The sequence below is a fragment of the Chenopodium quinoa genome, unplaced genomic scaffold (genome assembly GCF_001683475.1).
Source record: "Chenopodium quinoa cultivar QQ74 unplaced genomic scaffold, ASM168347v1, whole genome shotgun sequence".
Taxonomy (NCBI): Eukaryota; Viridiplantae; Streptophyta; class Magnoliopsida; order Caryophyllales; family Amaranthaceae; genus Chenopodium; species Chenopodium quinoa.
In genome coordinates this window covers 7,340,969-7,358,331 of record NW_018743850.1, presented here as the reverse complement: position 1 = coordinate 7,358,331, position 17,363 = coordinate 7,340,969, and the positions used below count along the sequence as shown (strand labels likewise).

Here is a 17,363-nt window from a genome sequence, read left to right as displayed (position 1 = left end):
TTAATTATAATTAACGAACAATTTGTATTTCTTATCAAAAATAATATCAAAATTTATCTTATAATGATAGGTATCAAACTTTATTATAAGCGTTTATCATTTAAATATTTGTTAGTATATTTTTTTTTGGATTTCTTATACTCGTAGTATTGAATTAATAAATTTATCTTTTTCTATATTTTTACTTTATTTTTTTCTATTAAAATAATTTAATTCGTGGATTATAATCTACGTGGCATTAAAATTTTAGATATATCAAATCTAATTCGTTTCTTTTATCTAGGTGGCAACATAATTTATTAATTCAATAATAAAATACAAATCTTTCTTCTTATTGGTCGAAATAAGTATATTTCTTATGTGGCGCTCCGAATGCTCTCCAAAAATGCCTACTTTATTATATACTAGATGGAAGCCTGTGCGATGCACGGTTTTTTCATCTACGATTTTTAATTATTTGATTTATTGTATTTAATAATTTCAGACAAAATTACAAAAGTTTAATATTTTTTTTACTATAATTTATAATGAATTTATTAAATATAAATAAATTGTAAATTTTGATATTTTTTCCGTTATATAATATCTTTAATGTAAAATGATAAATTTTTAATAATTTAAATCCTAAATCATTATTCATTGTTTTACTATATCTTTTATTTCGATAGAATCACCAACCTTGTCCACAACCAACCTACTACATCAATGGATAAATTGAACCGTGTTGCGATATATAATCAAATCTATGCATTGGAATTTTTTCATCATCTCCAAAAGTAACCAAAGTCATCCATATATTAAGTACGCAACATCTAATCGTATGTCATTACATAAACAAATAATCGTTAAGTATCCTAAATAAATACAATGAAACTAATATTTACAAATATAAATTTAAACATAAGATTTTAAAAATTACCCTAGCATTGATGACCTAAAACTAACACAAAAGTACTAACACAAAATTCGCTAGATGGGGTTTTGTATTAATACGAAATTTTATTTGTGTCGTATGATGTATTAGAATTGCATGTAAAAAAACATTTAGTAAATAAAAAATAAACATATAATCGTTGAGTATCCCAAATAAATACAATGTAAGTAATAATTAGAAATACTAATTTAAACATAGGATTTTAAAAATTAAGCTAAAAATTACCTGGCCATTGATGACCAAATATTAACACAAAATTACTAACACAAAATTCACTTGATGAGTTTTTTTATTGATACGAAATTTTGTTTGTGGCGTATGATGTGTCAATTTATAATGGTAGGTGTCACAAATTTTAATTTAATTATAATTAACGAACAATTTGTATTTCTTATCATAAATACTATCAAAATTTATCTTATGATAATAAGTATCAAACTTTATTATAAGCGTTTATCATTTAAATATTTTTTAGTATATTTTTTTTGGATTTCTTATACTCGTAGTATTGAATTAATAAATTTATCTTTTCCTATATTTTTACTTTATTTTTTTTTTCATTAAAATAATTTAATTCGTGGATTATAATCTACGTGGCATTAAAATTTTAGATATATCAAATCTAATTCGTTACTTTTATCTAGGTGGCGACATAATTTTTTAATTTAAAAATAAAATACAAATCTTTCTTCTTATTGGTCGAAATAAGTATATTTCTTACGTGGCTTTTCGAATGCTCTAAAAAAATGTCTACTTTATTTATATATATTAGATTATTATTATTATTATTATTATTATTTATTAAATATTAATTATTAATTTTGTTATGATAACTTTTAATCAATTTTGAAGAAAATTGTAGAACAAAGTTGACTTTAATTGAGCCATGAACGTAATCACTCTGTAATTAAAAATAAAAAGTTAAGTTAATTTTATGACTTAATTAAGCTACCTAAATCACAAAAAAATTATTGTTTTAATCATAAAATTAACTGATTAAAACTAAAAGGTTTAATAAATGTAAACGATTTATAAGGATATAATACCTCCTCATCCAATAGGATTATCAGGCGAGAAACTCGTACTTTGATATTCCAAAGATTTTTGCTCGAATATAATTCTCTGATTAAATTAGACTTGCACGTAAAAATAAAATTCAGTAAACAAAACATAAACATATAATCATTAAGTATCCCAAATAAACACAATTTAAACAATAATCACAAATATATATTTAAACTTGGGTTTTAAAAATTAGGCTAAGAATTACCCAACCATTGATGACCTAATAATACTGACACAAAATTTGGTTGGTTTTGTTTTGTCGAAAATATATCTTTGCTTATGTGGCGTGCCGAATGCTCTCCAAAATGCCTACTTTATTTATATATATTAGATTAGATTATTATTATTATTATTATTATTTATTAAATATTAATTATTACTTTTAAGCAGGGCAGAGCAGAATAGAAGTACAAGGCCTAAGTCTCTCTCTCTATAATTAGTATTGATTGCGGAATCTACATATCTCTTATTTTCACTGTAGAATTAGTTTTAATTACCGGAAATCTTAAGTTGTTCAAAAAACCATGGTCTTCCCTAAATGTATGAATTTGTTAAATTCAAAAAACCGTAAGTAATACAATTATAGTTTTGACCCAACTCACGCGTAATACAACTAGTTTACAACAGGTTGTATTGCTAGTTTGATCGTTGGTTAACTTGATATTATGCAATGTTTGTTGCTCTTCCATTATTGACAAATAGAGGTCCAATTTGATTAATGAAACATTTTATATGTATTGATTATAGCTCAATTAGAAGATAAAATGTCCATTCTATGCCTAGATGTCAAATTATTACTCTTACATGTTACATCTATCTTTAAATGCGATTTCCTCATGAAGTCATAAAATTTCTTCAACTTAAAAAATACGTAGTAAGTCTCTCGACTCCTTGTTTTGACACCATTAGGCCTTAAACCCTAAACCCTCCTCTTTCTCTTTCTTCACCTCTCCATCCCTCCTAAAAACCCTCCATTGTTGCAGAAAAAACTCTCACTCCAACAAAAATGTCATTCTCTCGCTCCATTCGACTCGTTCGTCAGCTCTCAACCACCACCACTACCAACCCCACCTCTTCAATTTCAATCTCCAAAGCAAAATTCAAGCTCAGAGCAGAACACGACCCAGATAAAGCCCTACAAATCTACTCCTCTGTTTCCGACCATTACACTTCCCCTGTTTCTTCTCGTTATGCCCAGGAACTCACTGTTCAACGTCTCGCCAAAGCTCGCCGCTTTTCCGACATTGAAGCTCTCATTGAATCCCACAAAAAAACCCCCCAAATTACCCAAGAACCGTTTTTGTGTTCTTTGATTCGATGTTATGGGAAAGCAGGTATGTTTGATCATGCCCTTAATACTTTTAATCAAATGGATGAACTGGGTACTCCTAGAACTACGCTTTCTTTTAATGCTTTGCTTGCTGCTTGTAATCATTCTAAGTTGTATGATAATGTACCCCAACTGTTCGATGAAATGCCTAAGAGACATGGGTTTGTTCCTAATGAGGTTTCTTATGGTATTTTGATTAGGAGTTTTTGTAGGAAGGGTGATCCTGAATTGGCTTTGAAAACTTTGGAGGAAATGGAGGAGAAGGGTGTTGAGGTTACTGCTGTTGCTTTTACTACTATTTATGATGCATTTTGTAAGAAAGGGATGAGTGACGAGGCCGAGCGCATTTGGAATGAGATGGTGAATAAGGGTTGTTTGGTTGATGCTGCGGCGTATAATGTAAGGATCGGTAATGCTTATGGCGGCAAGCCTGAGGATGTGATGCGATTGATTGAAGACATGGCTGCTGCGGGGTTGAAACCGGATGCTATTAGTTACAATTATTTATCGACTTGTTATTGTAGAAATGGGAGGATGGATGAGGCTATGAAACTTTATCTAGAGTTGGATGCTAGTGGGTTCAAACCGAAAGCTGCAACGTTCAGGACTTTGATTCATTATCTGTGTAAGAATGAAGAGTTTGGGAAAGGTTATGATGTGTTTAAGCGTAGTGTATTTCATAACAAGATCCCGGATTTTGCAACTTTGAAGGTTTTGGTGGAAGGGTTGGTGGCCAAGAACAACAAGAAGGACGCGAAGGGATTGATTAGGACTGTTAAGAAGAAGTTCCCGCCCAATGTTTTGAATGCTTGGAAGAAAATTGAGGTAGAACTTGGTTTGGTATCACAAGAATCTGCTGCTACTATGCCTGAAGTGAAAGAGGCTGCAAAATAGTGGTCCTCTGGAGACGTTAAGGGTTAGAATTAGTGTGGCTAGTGCAAATACAAAATTCATGTGACCTTAATTGAGGAAGGGTACATGAAATTGGATACAGCCCATACAGGGTATGATTGCGACAATGATCAAACAACTGTGCAGATTACTCATTTATGATTTCTGGAGAAGGTCTTTGATTTTGAAGTAGACCACAGTCCACAGCTATGATTTTTGACCCAAGTTATGTATTTACTTCCCCTTTCTCTTTGACAGAACAGGACTTGAATGGTTCCTTTTACCTCAATTTTGCATGATTTTGAAGCTTCAGATTTTCTGAAGTCCATTGTAAGGCATAATGATCAATATCATGTCATTTTTTAGCAGGCAATGCAATAATTTTTATAGTTATCTTTTCCCATCTTGCTCCATTTCTATTTTGAACATCATTTAAGCTTACTTTATTTGGCGATTCTCAGTTCCCAACGCTACTAAATGTTGTTTTACTACACTTGTGCTTTTATAAATGTATCTTGAAACACAGGATTATGGTTTGTTTCTCGTGAAGATTAACTGATTCTATCTTTGGTTATGGATTTACGACTACTAAGCTAACAATTCTCAGTCTTTTTAACTTATCTCAATCCTAATATTTGGCTTCTGTGGAGTTGCCTGTTGGTATCAGTAGAAATTGCTTTAGATAGTTTCTGGCTGAGTTGCCGGCCATAGCTGGATAGCTTCCTTTTGGTGGGTTCTATGTCAACTTTAATGCAATATACACCTAATTTAGACGACTCAAATGCTTGTAGTGATTTTCAAAGTTTACTGCTCTATCTGAAGAGATCATTAGGTGTGCGCCAGGAGATGGTTACCTTCCATTTTCACAAATTGATGTAGCTTAGACACAGGTTCTACTGATACATCAAAAACTATTCAAGCTAATGATTTTGCAAGTCTGGTTGAACTAGCGATGCTTTGATATTTTAAGGTATAATTTTCGGGCACCTGAGTCTATGTCCTGGCGTTGGTTTCTTTGAATCTCCTTGTATTAAGGTGCCTTTGGGTTGAGTTTTGCATCAGTTCTGTAGATTTTACAAAGCATGACTGTGATTTATTGCATCAGTCAGTATGCAGTAGGTGATTTCTATACAAGGATATCTAATTGAGATTTGGACTGTTATGAATGGAAAGCTAATTCGGAGGTAAACACATCTTCTGTCCATCCTTAGGAAACAATATACCAGGACATTTCAATATTCTTTCTCATCCTACGTATTTCCTAGAACTTCCTCAGAGCCTTAATTTTCCTGTGCTTGAAAATGAATTAGATCTGCGAGAGCAGTCCAGATCTCAGTCTTTAGTGTTTATGCAGGTGAATTTGATCCTCAGGTTCACTATTGCTTCCCATTCTAAGCTTGTTTTCTCTAATTATTTGCTACCCTAATCATTCATCGTTACATCCCTATATCATCAATTGAAGTGAACATTATCCTAAACACCTACATACCTATATTTTTTGCATGATTATGCTAAATCTCATTGAGTTGACTGTCAATTTGTCACCACCAAGCTGGTAAATGAGCAGGTATAGTATGGAAAGTTCGGTTCATGTTATCATTTCGAACGGGAAGGATGCATTCTGCTTCAGTTATCTTTCCCTGGTCTGTATGTTGTTGCTTCTCCTTTTGGATTCAAGATTTTCTCTCTGTCTCGTTCCTATAAACAAAATGCCATTCGAGTGTTCGTTCTGTTGTTTCACTAACAAAAAATGCCTTTGAGCAAATTCGGTGAGGGCGTACCCATTAAGTTTGACAAAAAACACAAAAATTGTTTATCTATGGGCAAAATCGCTACTTTTTTTTTTCTCCTCACTATTCAAGGCAAAACCGCTACTATCAGGAGATGTTTACCTTCCATTTTCACAAAAAAAAACACGTATTAACAATATTGCCACTAGGTAAACAATTAGATAATCAATTTTTGTTAATTACGAAGATGAAGATCACCTTGTATTTTCTCAAAAATGGTGAAAGAGAGAAACAAGCCCCGAAACAAGAAAGCAAACAAACACGACAAAAGAAAAAGAAAAAAAAAATGAAAAAAAATAGACAAAGTCAAAGACCCGCCAAGCTCAACATTAGGCACCCATCTAGATTGTAGAACGAACCACACTACTTAAACCGTCCAATAAAACAATAAGAAGATTCGACATGACCGCTTAAAAATTGTCACCTTTTGAGTAGGGATGTCAGTGGAGACGGGGCGGGGATGGGTATTGGTTTGGCGGGTGATGGGGCGGGGGTGGATTTTAGGTTGTACTCGCCCCATCCTCGCCTCGCCCCGCCCCACCCACCCCACCTCCACATCCATATATTTTTAAAAACAAAATTATATACTTTTTATACTATTTTTTTTAAAAAATTATGTAAAATAAAATAGTAAATATAATATTTTGTAATACACTTATATTATAAACAAAAAAATATGTAATATTAACAATAATTTTTTCTTTTTGCAATCTTTATTAATTAGGAAGGATTGTGTATTTGGGAGACGGGTCTTAGGTGGGGATCAGGTGGGGGTGGATATCCAAGTGAGAGGTGGGGCGGGGATGGTTTTGGAGTTGTACCCGCCGAGACGGGGATAGAGATGACGCCGCGGGGATGAGGATGGGGATGGGGATGAGGATGGGTATGAAAATTTTAGATGGGGATGGGGATGAGAAGGCCAACATCAGCCCCGCCCCATTGACATCCCTACTTTTGAGTTTAATAAACCCAAAGCTAGTTAAACAATCAACGACTTGACTAACTTATCTCAACGACTTATTATAATTTTTCATATGTACCACTGAAATTTATTACACTGAGATGAAACGACATGAACTGAATTTTTTTAGAGAAGTCTAAAAGAACAAGGCATTACACTTTTTTTTTTTTTTTTTTCGTTTTTATTATTACCAACAAAATTATGACTAATAATAATTGTGATATTAAACCGCCATATAGTGTTAAAAAGTATTTATATCATGGAAAATTAAAAATATCAATTGGGTTAAAAAGCTTAAACCCTCAATCAAAAAATCTCTTTTCATTCTCCCTCCCAAAGTTTCCCCGGTAACCGGTGAATCCTTCCGGAAGCGTCGAATTTGAGGAGAGAGAAACTGAAAAATGACGACGAGAATAGCTCCGGGAGTAGGAGCCAATCTTCTCGGTCAACATTCTGCTGAGAGAAATCAAGATGCCACCGCTTACGTCGGTAACCTTGATGCCCAGGTTCTTCTCTTTCTAGGGTTTTTTTTTTTTTTTTTTTTTATTATTTATTTATTTTTTATTTGATTATTTTTTATGAACAGATTTTTTCTTCCATTTTTACTACTTTGATAGTTTCTAACTAGGTCATATTTCAATTCGTTTATTAAATATTATAATTATTATAATCTTGTGAGTGAGCTTAATCGAGTAATTATTATGTAATTTCCCACTTAGTTTATTGTAATTGTGAACAATTTTAGAGTTACTGAGTTCATGGGGATGCTAAAAAGAGATTTACATTTGATACGGAGTAATTTTTTGTGTTTCTTGTTGTTATTGTGATTTTGATTTGGTCTAAAGTCCATAGTTTGTTAAAAACCTTATTGTTTCTGCTTGGGAGGGGTGGATGGGAGTTTAAATTTGTTTAATTTTTGAATTATTGCAACTTTGAAACATATGATAATGTGCTACAATGCTGGCGAAATTCGGAAATACGATTTGTGTAATTCATTTTAAGGGTTTGGGAAAATGTTGTATCATAAGCTCAATTACAATAAGGAGAAGAATGGCTACCGCAATCACTTGATAGTGATCCTCTATTTAACTTAGAATTTAGATTAAATTTAGGGTATATTAAGAGAGGAAGAATTCACCGGAAAATTGTAAGCTAGGTAGCTAAGCTTTGCGATTGTAAGTGATTGGGAAAAGTGAGTGAAAAGAGATCTGAGAAAGAACCCAGTTAACCCTCTAGTAAGGCTGTAAAAGGTATATGACTTAAAAATAGACGAATGGTTACAAGTAATATGCAACCGACTTCCCCTCCATATTAGGAATTTGCAGTGACCATTGACTCAATTGGCCCCTATTGTTCTGAACCGGTTTGCTCTGTAAGGATTTTTAGGGATTGCTTTATACCTTTTCCTTTGAGCTGCCTCTGCATTTGATACGAAGTTGGGGGTTTATCTTTTGTTGGATAGTGTGGATATGGGAATTAATAGCTTACTATAAGTGAACTACAAAGTATGGAGGAAATAACAATTTTTCCGAGAGTAACATTGTGTTGTATGGAGTACTTGATTGAATTATCCTGCAAAATACTATGCACTGATCATCCTTGGCTGTTATGCTGCAGGTATCTGAAGAATTGCTGTGGGAATTGTTTGTTCAAGCAGGCCCTGTTGGTAAATTTTGTACAAGATTTTTTTTTTTTGGTTTTCTGATGATTGAATCTTGTATGAATAACTATATTTTAATCTTCTCTGCAGTGAATGTTTACGTGCCAAAAGACAGAGTAACAAACCTCCATCAGGGCTATGGGTTCGTAGAATTCCGAAGCGAAGAAGATGCTGACTATGTATGCCCTTTTTTTTCCTTAGTAGCTTTTCTTATCACCTCTGATGTGTTTGACAATGATTTAAGTTGTATTTAGTTAATCATATTTGTGATCCTGCCCTAATTTCTTCCTCTATAATGCAGGCAATCAAAGTTCTTAATATGATCAAGCTTTATGGGAAACCTATACGTGTAAATAAGGTATCCAGATTCTGGACCTTTTTTTTCATTGCATGTCATAGTTAATGGGGGTTTTTTTTTTTTTTTTTTTTTATTTTTTATTTTTATCCGCGTAAGGATATCCATGATTCTATGTTAGAGTATTCAGATCTGCGAAGTGCAAATGTTTAACCCTATATGATTTTTCCACTATGACCTGTTACAGGCTTCTCAAGACAAAAAGAGCTTGGATGTTGGAGCAAATCTCTTTGTTGGGAATCTGGACCCTGTAAGACCTATTGTTACTTTGCTTTTCAATACTCTTAACTTGCTGTCTTTGCTGCTATAATCATATGTATTGTGACACAAATAATTTCTGTCACCTCCGTCTATCTTTATCATGTGACATTAAGATATTTTTTTCCCTCTTTTTGTAGGATGTGGATGAGAAACTTCTTTATGATACTTTCAGTGCGTTTGGAGTTATTGTTACAAATCCAAAGGTAATACTTCATTCTGCCTTTGTGGTTTACCCTGTCGTGCTGCTCATCAACTGTAGCTTTTGGCAACTTGCAATTTCATCTGTGAAAATTTTGTATTAGAATCTGTTCTTCATGGACTTCATGATTGATTCTAGCTTCCTAAGTTTTGTCCTGTATGTACCAATTTCTTTTGTGATCAACATAGAAGTCTGCATTTGTCTTAATTCTCTGGTACTAACATAGAAATTGGATATACTCATGCTAGATTAGCTCTTGCTGCCTTCGTCATTCTCTGTGCTTGGCTATCTGTCATCAGCCTTGTAGCTTTAGAAATTTCTTTAAACTATACTAACTTATATTTTCTATATTCACGAGCACTTCTGATGCTTGAGACTATTTTCTGGAACAACTTCCTTGATCTGCTTCTTTAATGAAAAAAGAGGGATGCTCATTGCCCAAACCCCTTATGTGTTTATTACTTTAGTATAGTCTTCTGCAATTTTTCTTATGATCCTGCTTATCTAGCAATAGCCAAATATAATAATTTTACTTGCAATCCTCTACAACATACCATACAAGATCGTACTATAGCCTCTCTCATGAGGTTCCCACCTTTAGAAGTTATCATCTTTATTCATTTTATTTAGTGTTAGATATATTTTTCTTGGAGTTGGAACTTGCAAAGAGGTGATTGTGGTATCTACTAGATTTTTGATTGTAAAGGCTGTTATTTGACCTCTGTTTCAACATTAACATAGTATTGGAGAAAGCAGTGAATACAAATCCTTAGATGACCATTTATTCAGGGAGTGCTTGCCTCAGTAAGAATTGTAATTCTCTCACACAGCTTGCAGAAAATTTGTATTTTTTACTGTAAAATTAGAAACAGAGGTAAGTGATGTAGCTAACCACATTTGAAATAGAGCTTTTGGGTGGTTCTAATGTTATATACTACCTCCGTTAATGGTTATCTGCAACTTTTACAAAAAATGGACGCTAAAAATTATATGCAACATTTCCAAATCTTTCCATATTTAGTAAAAAAAAAAAATTAACAAAATTACAAAAATACCCTTACTTAAAAATTTATAACATCAATTACATTCTTAAAAACATAATTAACTAATTACTAATCTAGCCTAATTAATCAAAATACTCCTATCAAATTTAATTCATCTCCCCCAATAACTCATTGAAATCAACCAAACTAGTTCAAAATCATCCAATTTCTCCACATTCATACCCTAATTTTTCACCTTCATCTTCCCCATTACCTTTCTCTCTCCTCCTTCAACCTCATTCCAGTTCTGGTACGACAACGAAGAAGACGACGAAGAAGAACACGATGTAGGCTGTTGTCAGTGGGTTGGATGGGTATTCGGTGGGTGTGGCGCTTTCTTAGGTGGTTTTGGGTCGAATTGGGGTGGGTCGTGGTTCTGGGTTTGAGTTGGGGGTTTAGTTTCTGGTTGGTTGGTTTTCGTGGGTTGTCGTTTTCGGTGGGTTGGTTTTCGTGGTTCTGTCGATGGGTTTTGGTGGGTGGTCGTGGATCTGGGTTTTGGTGTGTGGGTTTTGGTGGGTGGTCGTGGATCTGGGTTCCGGTGGGTGGGTTGTGGTGGTTCCGTCGGTGGATGTTGGTGGGTGGTTGTCAACCTGGGTTTTGGTGTGTTCGTGGAGGTGGTGGTTCCATCGGTGGGTTTCGGTGGCTGGGACGCTGGATGGTTCTATCATTTTTTTTTTTTAAGATTTGGATTGATTAATTATTAATGACATACCCTTACTTTTTGTGAAGTATCATTAAGAAATTTTGCATTGGAGTCCGTTCCTCTCCTAAGTTGCAGATAACCATTAACGGAGGGTCGGAGGTAGTATATACTGTTTATAATCTTTTTTGTGGAGTCTAGAAAAAAATGGAGAAATTTGAGTTAAGGCTAGAGATGACTCAATCTTGACAGGTGGCTTTCACATGCTATGAATATTGATTCTTGTTAGCTTTTGTTTGCAGATTATGAGAGATCCAGAAACAGGAAATTCCCGTGGCTTTGGATTCATTAGTTATGATTCTTTTGAGGCATCTGATGCAGCTATTGAGGTATGTTCTGCTTTTTATGCTCAACCACCCCCGCCCCTTCCCCCCCCCCCCCCCCCCCCCCCCCCAACCACCACCATCACCTATAGAACTTTGTTCATATATCATTCTAAGTGATTGGATATGTGGCGGCTTCTCTTTTTTTTTCTATGGCATTAGTTTATGTTTGGGCTTTAACTTGACAACTGTTTTGAAATTGCAGGCAATGAATGGTCAGTATCTTTGTAATCGTCAAATTACAGTATCTTATGCATACAAGAAAGATACGAAGGGGGAGAGGCATGGCACTCCTGCAGGTCAGGTTTCATTGCTCAATTAATCACGTCCATAGTAATTTATAATACACCAGATATTTAACATGTTCTTTCTTTTGATAAATTACAGAGAGAGTTCTTGCTGCAAGCAATCCAGGTACTCAGAAAAGCAGACCTCACACCCTGTTTGCAAGTGGTCCCCCAACCCTTCCTCAAGCCAATGGTGCTGTACCTACTCCTACCGCTCCACGGACTCTTGCAAATGGTGCAGTCCCACCAAGTCCCATGCCCCAATTCCGTCCTCCACCACCCCCACTTGTAGGATCATTCCCCCCTCCACCAATGCAGATGGCCAACACATGGCAGGGGCAGCCCCAACAGCAAGGTCAAGGGCCTCCCTCGATGCCCCCGCCACCACCACAATACAGGCCTGCACCGCCTCCAAACATGATGCCGCCCCCTCCCCCTCAGGCAGGTCAAGGGTATGCAAGGCCACCTCCCCCAATGTCAATGGGGGGTCCACCTGTTTGGAGGCCACCACCTCCACCTCAGCAAATGGCTGGCAGGTCGCCTTACCAGCAACAATATTCAATGCCGCCTCCACCACCTCCATCAGGTTAATATGTTGACATGTTAAAATTTGGATACCTAAAATTTTTGTCCTTGCTGACTTGCTGTATAACATTAGGTACAAATTTATTGTTATGATGAAGTTCACATTTAATAGATTAAGAAACTTACTTTTCTAGTGATATATTTTCTGGATTATTTCATGCAACGCAAGAAAAACAGTAAGTTTCAAATTTCTATCTTGTACTCCACAGTATCTCTTTGGCTCAAGACACTTCAAGAGCCACCCTAATCGCTTGTTTACTGAGATATTAGAAGTGAGAAAAAAAAAAAAAAAACCATGTTAATAAAGGAAGTATACTTGTAATTCATGCTATCCGCTTATTCCTTAGATTTATGATTTTATGTAGTCCATTAAGATAATCTTACTATATAATGCAAATGTTTATCAATTTAACAGTATCACCTTGGTCTGCATGAGGAAACCTATGTTGCTAACCTTGATTATCAAGGGGTAAACTTGTCATTTTCAGTATAAAGTGAAGGTAATTCTTGTCATTTATTCTCCTCCACCTTCCTTAGATTTTTCATCTCCTCCACCTTCATGTTTCTTCTTACTCCCTCTATCCTCACCTAATCTCCACCAACATTACCATTTCCAACATTTTGGACGCGGCTATTTCCAACACCGACAACTTTATCTTCTTCGTCTCTACTAACGATGACACCACCATTTCTGGCGGTGGTTTTACCGTTGAATCAAACGAAAAATCTAGGAAAAAGGGAGAAATAGTGGGTATGGTTAACCCAAAGAGTGAGTATTTCTATTTCTCCTCCATTGAAGCCGAGTCTTCCCTTCTTGAATTGCTTGTCAGCTATCTCCATTAATGGTGAAGCAAGAAAGTCCATTAACAGACTTATTTTAAGTGATATGCTAGATAGACATGATTTTTTAATGTATGTATGCAAATATTAATGCAAGTTATACAAAGTTGCCATTTGATAAACAATTCAACGTTATTATTGCATTTTCTCGGTCTAAATTACTGCAATACAACTTTTTGGCAATTGTAAAAAAATGGTCACTAATTACAAATATTAGAGGCTCATGCTTATTAATTGGTAGTTTTGCACAGGATACATCTGGATGGGTTATTTCTAATGAAACTGTTAACAAGTCAAACTTAATGTCAAATGATTAAGCAAATATCCATGCATGATTGTTTGTTTGGTATTGACATTACCTGTTAATCCAATTACATATCAGAACCAGCAGAGCTCAGGCCAAAGGGCAGAGGCTGTAGCACATGAGCAAAAAGAGAGGTGAAAAAAAAAATTGCCCTAGAGGCTTAGAGCTACCAAAACTTCGAGTTGAACATGAACCACGTTTAACACTAAGCAGTAAGCATTTAAAAGCTGTACTGCAAGACCACAGATCTTGCGCTGGAGAAAATACCCAGTATCTTTGGGGAAATATAAGTAAACAGATAAGCTAACTACAGAAATCACATATCAAAATCCCAAGTACTCTCAGCACTCAATTTTGGTATTTTTGCTTCCTCGGCCAAATTCAGAGACGCTGAAACCTGAAATAATAGTTCATGTATGCTTAGATAAAGTATACAATTACTGCAAACATAGAACAGTTTTTAAACGTTCTGAAAAATAAATCATGGATGGCAAATAGCAATGCAGAACAGATAATGTAAACAACAGAAAGGTAGTGATTAAAATCATTATAAAGGAAATCAAGGAATTGAAGAAGTCTCAAAAGCATATAGAATTATAGAAACAATAACAAGTTGACAACAATGGCATCAAAAGAGGGAAGTAAAATCAGCCACCTTTGGATAAACTGAAAGCAGATTACGCTTATAATACTGGTGGAACATCAAACAACAGATTTTCCAAAACCGATATACAATGAACATTAAACGAATATGTGCACATTAAAAGCAAAGACATGTAATATCAATTAGGTAAGCTAATGTAACAGGATGTATGAGCATGATTGCCTAACATGTAGAGAAATATAGCACTTACAGTGTTCAGAAATAGACATAATATACATGAACTACATCATACATTGAGTTTTGAGTATGCATCGACTAGTTTATTGTTCGGATGGATCTTTTTCAATACTCGCGCATAATGCTCAACTAGAAACACCATTTGAAAAACAGAGACATATAATCAACACCACAAAACATCTCACCATTGTACCAAATAGCTAACATCAAGAAACAATTCAATAAACCTTCTTTAATACAAATTCATCAAACAAAATGATTATGCACTTATATATGCTGCCAATATAACAGTAGCATGATCAACTTCCAAAGTTTAAACCATTTAATTAACTAAAGTCGTCTACATTTATCTATCACATTACTGGTTCAAATTACACTATATTCGACGCCACAAACGAAAACAACAAAACACGAAAACAACCACACATTTGAAAGTTACTCAGAACGTACCTTGAAAGAACCACTGAAAGGCGAAGCTCGAGACCATTCCAACCCCAAAATCTTAGTAGAAGTCTGGTAAGAACCCTTAACAACATCATCCCCAGTAATCCTCTGCGAAACCGCGAAATCCCAGGAATTCTTGGCAACATCATAACAAGGCTCAAAAGTTCTGGCACCTCCAGCCTGACTATAACAATACTTGAATTTCCGAATCCCAGAATCAAAATTACATGTCGCAGTAACCTTATTCGAAGAATCAATCACCATAGTTCCATCAACCCACAAATTCTTCTCTGCCCTAGAAAGCGTGTATGTCATCTTCAATTGCTTATCTAAAACCCTAATTGAATTCATAAACTGAAACCTCAAATCCTGCCACCCAAAAAGAAAATCGAAAAACTGGGGCTAATTTTCAAAATTGAACCAAATTTTACGAAGAGAGAGAAAGTAGAGAAGGAATTACTTGTTTAGGGACATTGTAGTCGACGATGAAAGACCCAGGTTTTTCGAGTGAAAGAGAGAGGTTTCTGAAGATTGGACCAGCGTCGAAGATGGCTTCGGAAATGGCGGCTTTAAGCTTGACTTCGCCGGCGTTAATGGAGACTGTGGCGGCGCCGGTGCTGCTGTCGGCGGCGCATTGGCCGTTTACCGACGCTTTCCACATTGTCGGAGGAGAGAGAAAATGGAGTGGATAAGAGTAGAGAAGAAAGCAGAGAGGTAATGGAATTTTCGAGGGAATGTTTTGTAGGTGGTGGAATAGAGGGTTGTGATTGGTTGATGTGTGAGGGTGTAGGGGAGTTAGGGTGTGCTCAATTGTAGGGGATTTGTGGTTTGTATTTTGGGCTTAGAGAGAATTTTATGTTTTGAACATTGGATTATTTTTGGAACAAAAAGTGATCCATGATCCACATGATTTTGGAAATTGTACTTGAGGGAATGTAGTTTTTACTCTTCTTAATTTATTTTTTTGTAGAAAAAAAATACACGATTACAATTAGGCCTATCTTATCTTAAGACCAATACCTACTCTATCTTAATTATTAGAATAGGAAAATTTATTGTCTAAGAAAGGTTCTATTTGCTGATGATTGTCCGTTTTCGTGTCCTAGCAAAGCAACGTTATTCAGCAACCATGTTAGCTTTATTGTAGACATGTCTTTACCGAAAGGACTTAAATTGTTGGAGTATGGTTTTAACTTCATCTATAAGCAAATGAATCTTCCATAGACAAGAAGATTTACCCTACAAAATATTTATAACAGTAAGGTTGCCTGCTTCAATTCAAATATGGTTGATTGTTTAAAGATTTCGCAAGGAGGAGCCCATTTTGGAATGCTTTAACCTCAGCCATGAAAGGCGAGTAGGATCCCGGAAAGTAAGTTTCATTGGGTATAAGCAATACATTGTGAGCTATGATGACAACTCTCGTGGAAGCACAATTATCAAAATGTATTGTACCGTATATACAATAAATATTGATGCGTTGTTTAGCTGGAACTTATTGAACTTGATTGTAAGAGTGCAAACTAAAGAGAGTAAAATTGTCAATGAATTGTATGCCCTTTTAGAAAATGACTTTGGACAAAGACATGATATGACCCAATACGAAAATAGTCCAGTACAATACTTTGTATAAAATATTTCAAACCTTATCATTATCATAAACTATGTGTGAAACTTTTCAAGCATTATTCTTATCATAGGATTCTGATTAATCTAAAAATTTTCACTAACAAGAATAACTTTTTTTTTTCTTAATTTGATCCTCTCAAATGACCCCTTGAGACACCCCTAGTAAAATTCTTATCTTAATCCAATGCAAAATAAGAAATGTAACAAAATCAAGAATTACATTATAGTTATAGGGTGTCAAAAACTGATCCTATCTAATCCGAATAAAACCCAATTTAAAGATCAACTTGTATGGAGTATGGACTAATTTATTAACATACTCGCCACACCCAATTCAGTTATCCGAATTGAGCCATCTATTTTAAATTTAGAGGTGGCCGGGTGCAGTGACACTACCAAGTACCAACAAAATGTTCAAACATCCAAAAGCTCCAAACAATGTGGTGGGATGGAAAGTAATCTAATGAAAGGACATATCCATTCATAGATAGATTGATAGATGATCACTAGATTTATGAGTATATTTTGGGAACTGAGCTACTAATTAAAATTAGTCACACAAAAGACAAGTCAAGGATGGAGATTGGAGCCTGTTAATTTTATATCAGTAGGAAGGGGTAACTGATTCTCTGATGCCGTGTGTTCCAAACTTCTCTGAAATATTACCTGATGATTTATTTTAGCAACAGGCTACATGACACTAACCATTCCCACGACGGTGCCCTGTCGTACTGTACCCTAAAAAGAATCACAGCTTTACAAAAGCTCTACTTTGGCGTGCTTCTTTTGACGAATTAACTCCCTTGTTTTAGTGTTACGGAAAACACATGTGACAAAAATTTACGAAATGAACAGGTGAGACCACGATAAATTAACTACTCGTATGTTCATAAATAATAGTTTTTATTCTTGATGATAATG

The 17,363-nt window shown here is 35.0% G+C and overlaps 3 protein-coding genes across 3 annotated transcripts; 2 read left to right on the top strand and 1 right to left on the bottom strand.

Moving 5' to 3' along the window:
* The first annotated feature begins 2,797 nt into the window (after positions 1–2,797).
* On the top strand, positions 2,798–4,621 carry LOC110686194 (pentatricopeptide repeat-containing protein At4g36680, mitochondrial-like). The gene has a single exon (XM_021862788.1). The coding sequence runs from the start codon at positions 3,006–3,008 to the stop codon at positions 4,221–4,223; it is 1,218 nt and encodes a 405-aa protein (XP_021718480.1). The 5' UTR covers positions 2,798–3,005; the 3' UTR covers positions 4,224–4,621.
* Positions 4,622–7,239: 2,618 nt separating this feature from the next.
* Positions 7,240–12,576, top strand: LOC110686193 (splicing factor 3B subunit 4-like). Its single transcript, XM_021862787.1, has 9 exons — positions 7,240–7,477; positions 8,589–8,637; positions 8,722–8,810; positions 8,933–8,989; positions 9,174–9,236; positions 9,385–9,450; positions 11,432–11,518; positions 11,718–11,811; positions 11,900–12,576. Exons 1-9 carry the CDS (start codon positions 7,373–7,375, stop codon positions 12,388–12,390), a joined length of 1,101 nt encoding a protein of 366 aa, XP_021718479.1. The 5' UTR covers positions 7,240–7,372; the 3' UTR covers positions 12,391–12,576.
* A 947-nt stretch (positions 12,577–13,523) lies between these two features.
* LOC110686192 (outer envelope pore protein 24, chloroplastic-like) lies at positions 13,524–15,774 on the bottom strand. Its single transcript, XM_021862785.1, has 3 exons — positions 15,274–15,774; positions 14,820–15,182; positions 13,524–13,925 (listed from the first exon to the last, which is right to left on the bottom strand). The coding sequence occupies exons 1-3, from the start codon at positions 15,472–15,474 to the stop codon at positions 13,845–13,847; spliced, it is 645 nt and encodes a 214-aa protein (XP_021718477.1). The 5' UTR covers positions 15,475–15,774; the 3' UTR covers positions 13,524–13,844.
* Between the last annotated feature and the right edge of the window lie 1,589 nt (positions 15,775–17,363).

Coding starts and splice junctions, on each gene's coding strand:
- LOC110686193 (XM_021862787.1), top strand. CDS start 7,373: ATGACGACGAGAATAGCTCCGGGAGTAGGAGCCAATCTTCTCGGTCAA. Junction 8,638..8,721: donor TGTTCAAGCAGGCCCTGTTG/GTAAATTTTGTA, acceptor TCTTCTCTGCAG/TGAATGTTTACGTGCCAAAA. Junction 11,812..11,899: donor GAGGCATGGCACTCCTGCAG/GTCAGGTTTCAT, acceptor GATAAATTACAG/AGAGAGTTCTTGCTGCAAGC.
- LOC110686194 (XM_021862788.1), top strand. CDS start 3,006: ATGTCATTCTCTCGCTCCATTCGACTCGTTCGTCAGCTCTCAACCACC.
- LOC110686192 (XM_021862785.1), bottom strand. CDS start 15,474: ATGTGGAAAGCGTCGGTAAACGGCCAATGCGCCGCCGACAGCAGCACC. Junction 15,183..15,273: donor ACTACAATGTCCCTAAACAA/GTAATTCCTTCT, acceptor TTTGGGTGGCAG/GATTTGAGGTTTCAGTTTAT. Junction 13,926..14,819: donor CTTTCAGTGGTTCTTTCAAG/GTACGTTCTGAG, acceptor CTATTATTTCAG/GTTTCAGCGTCTCTGAATTT.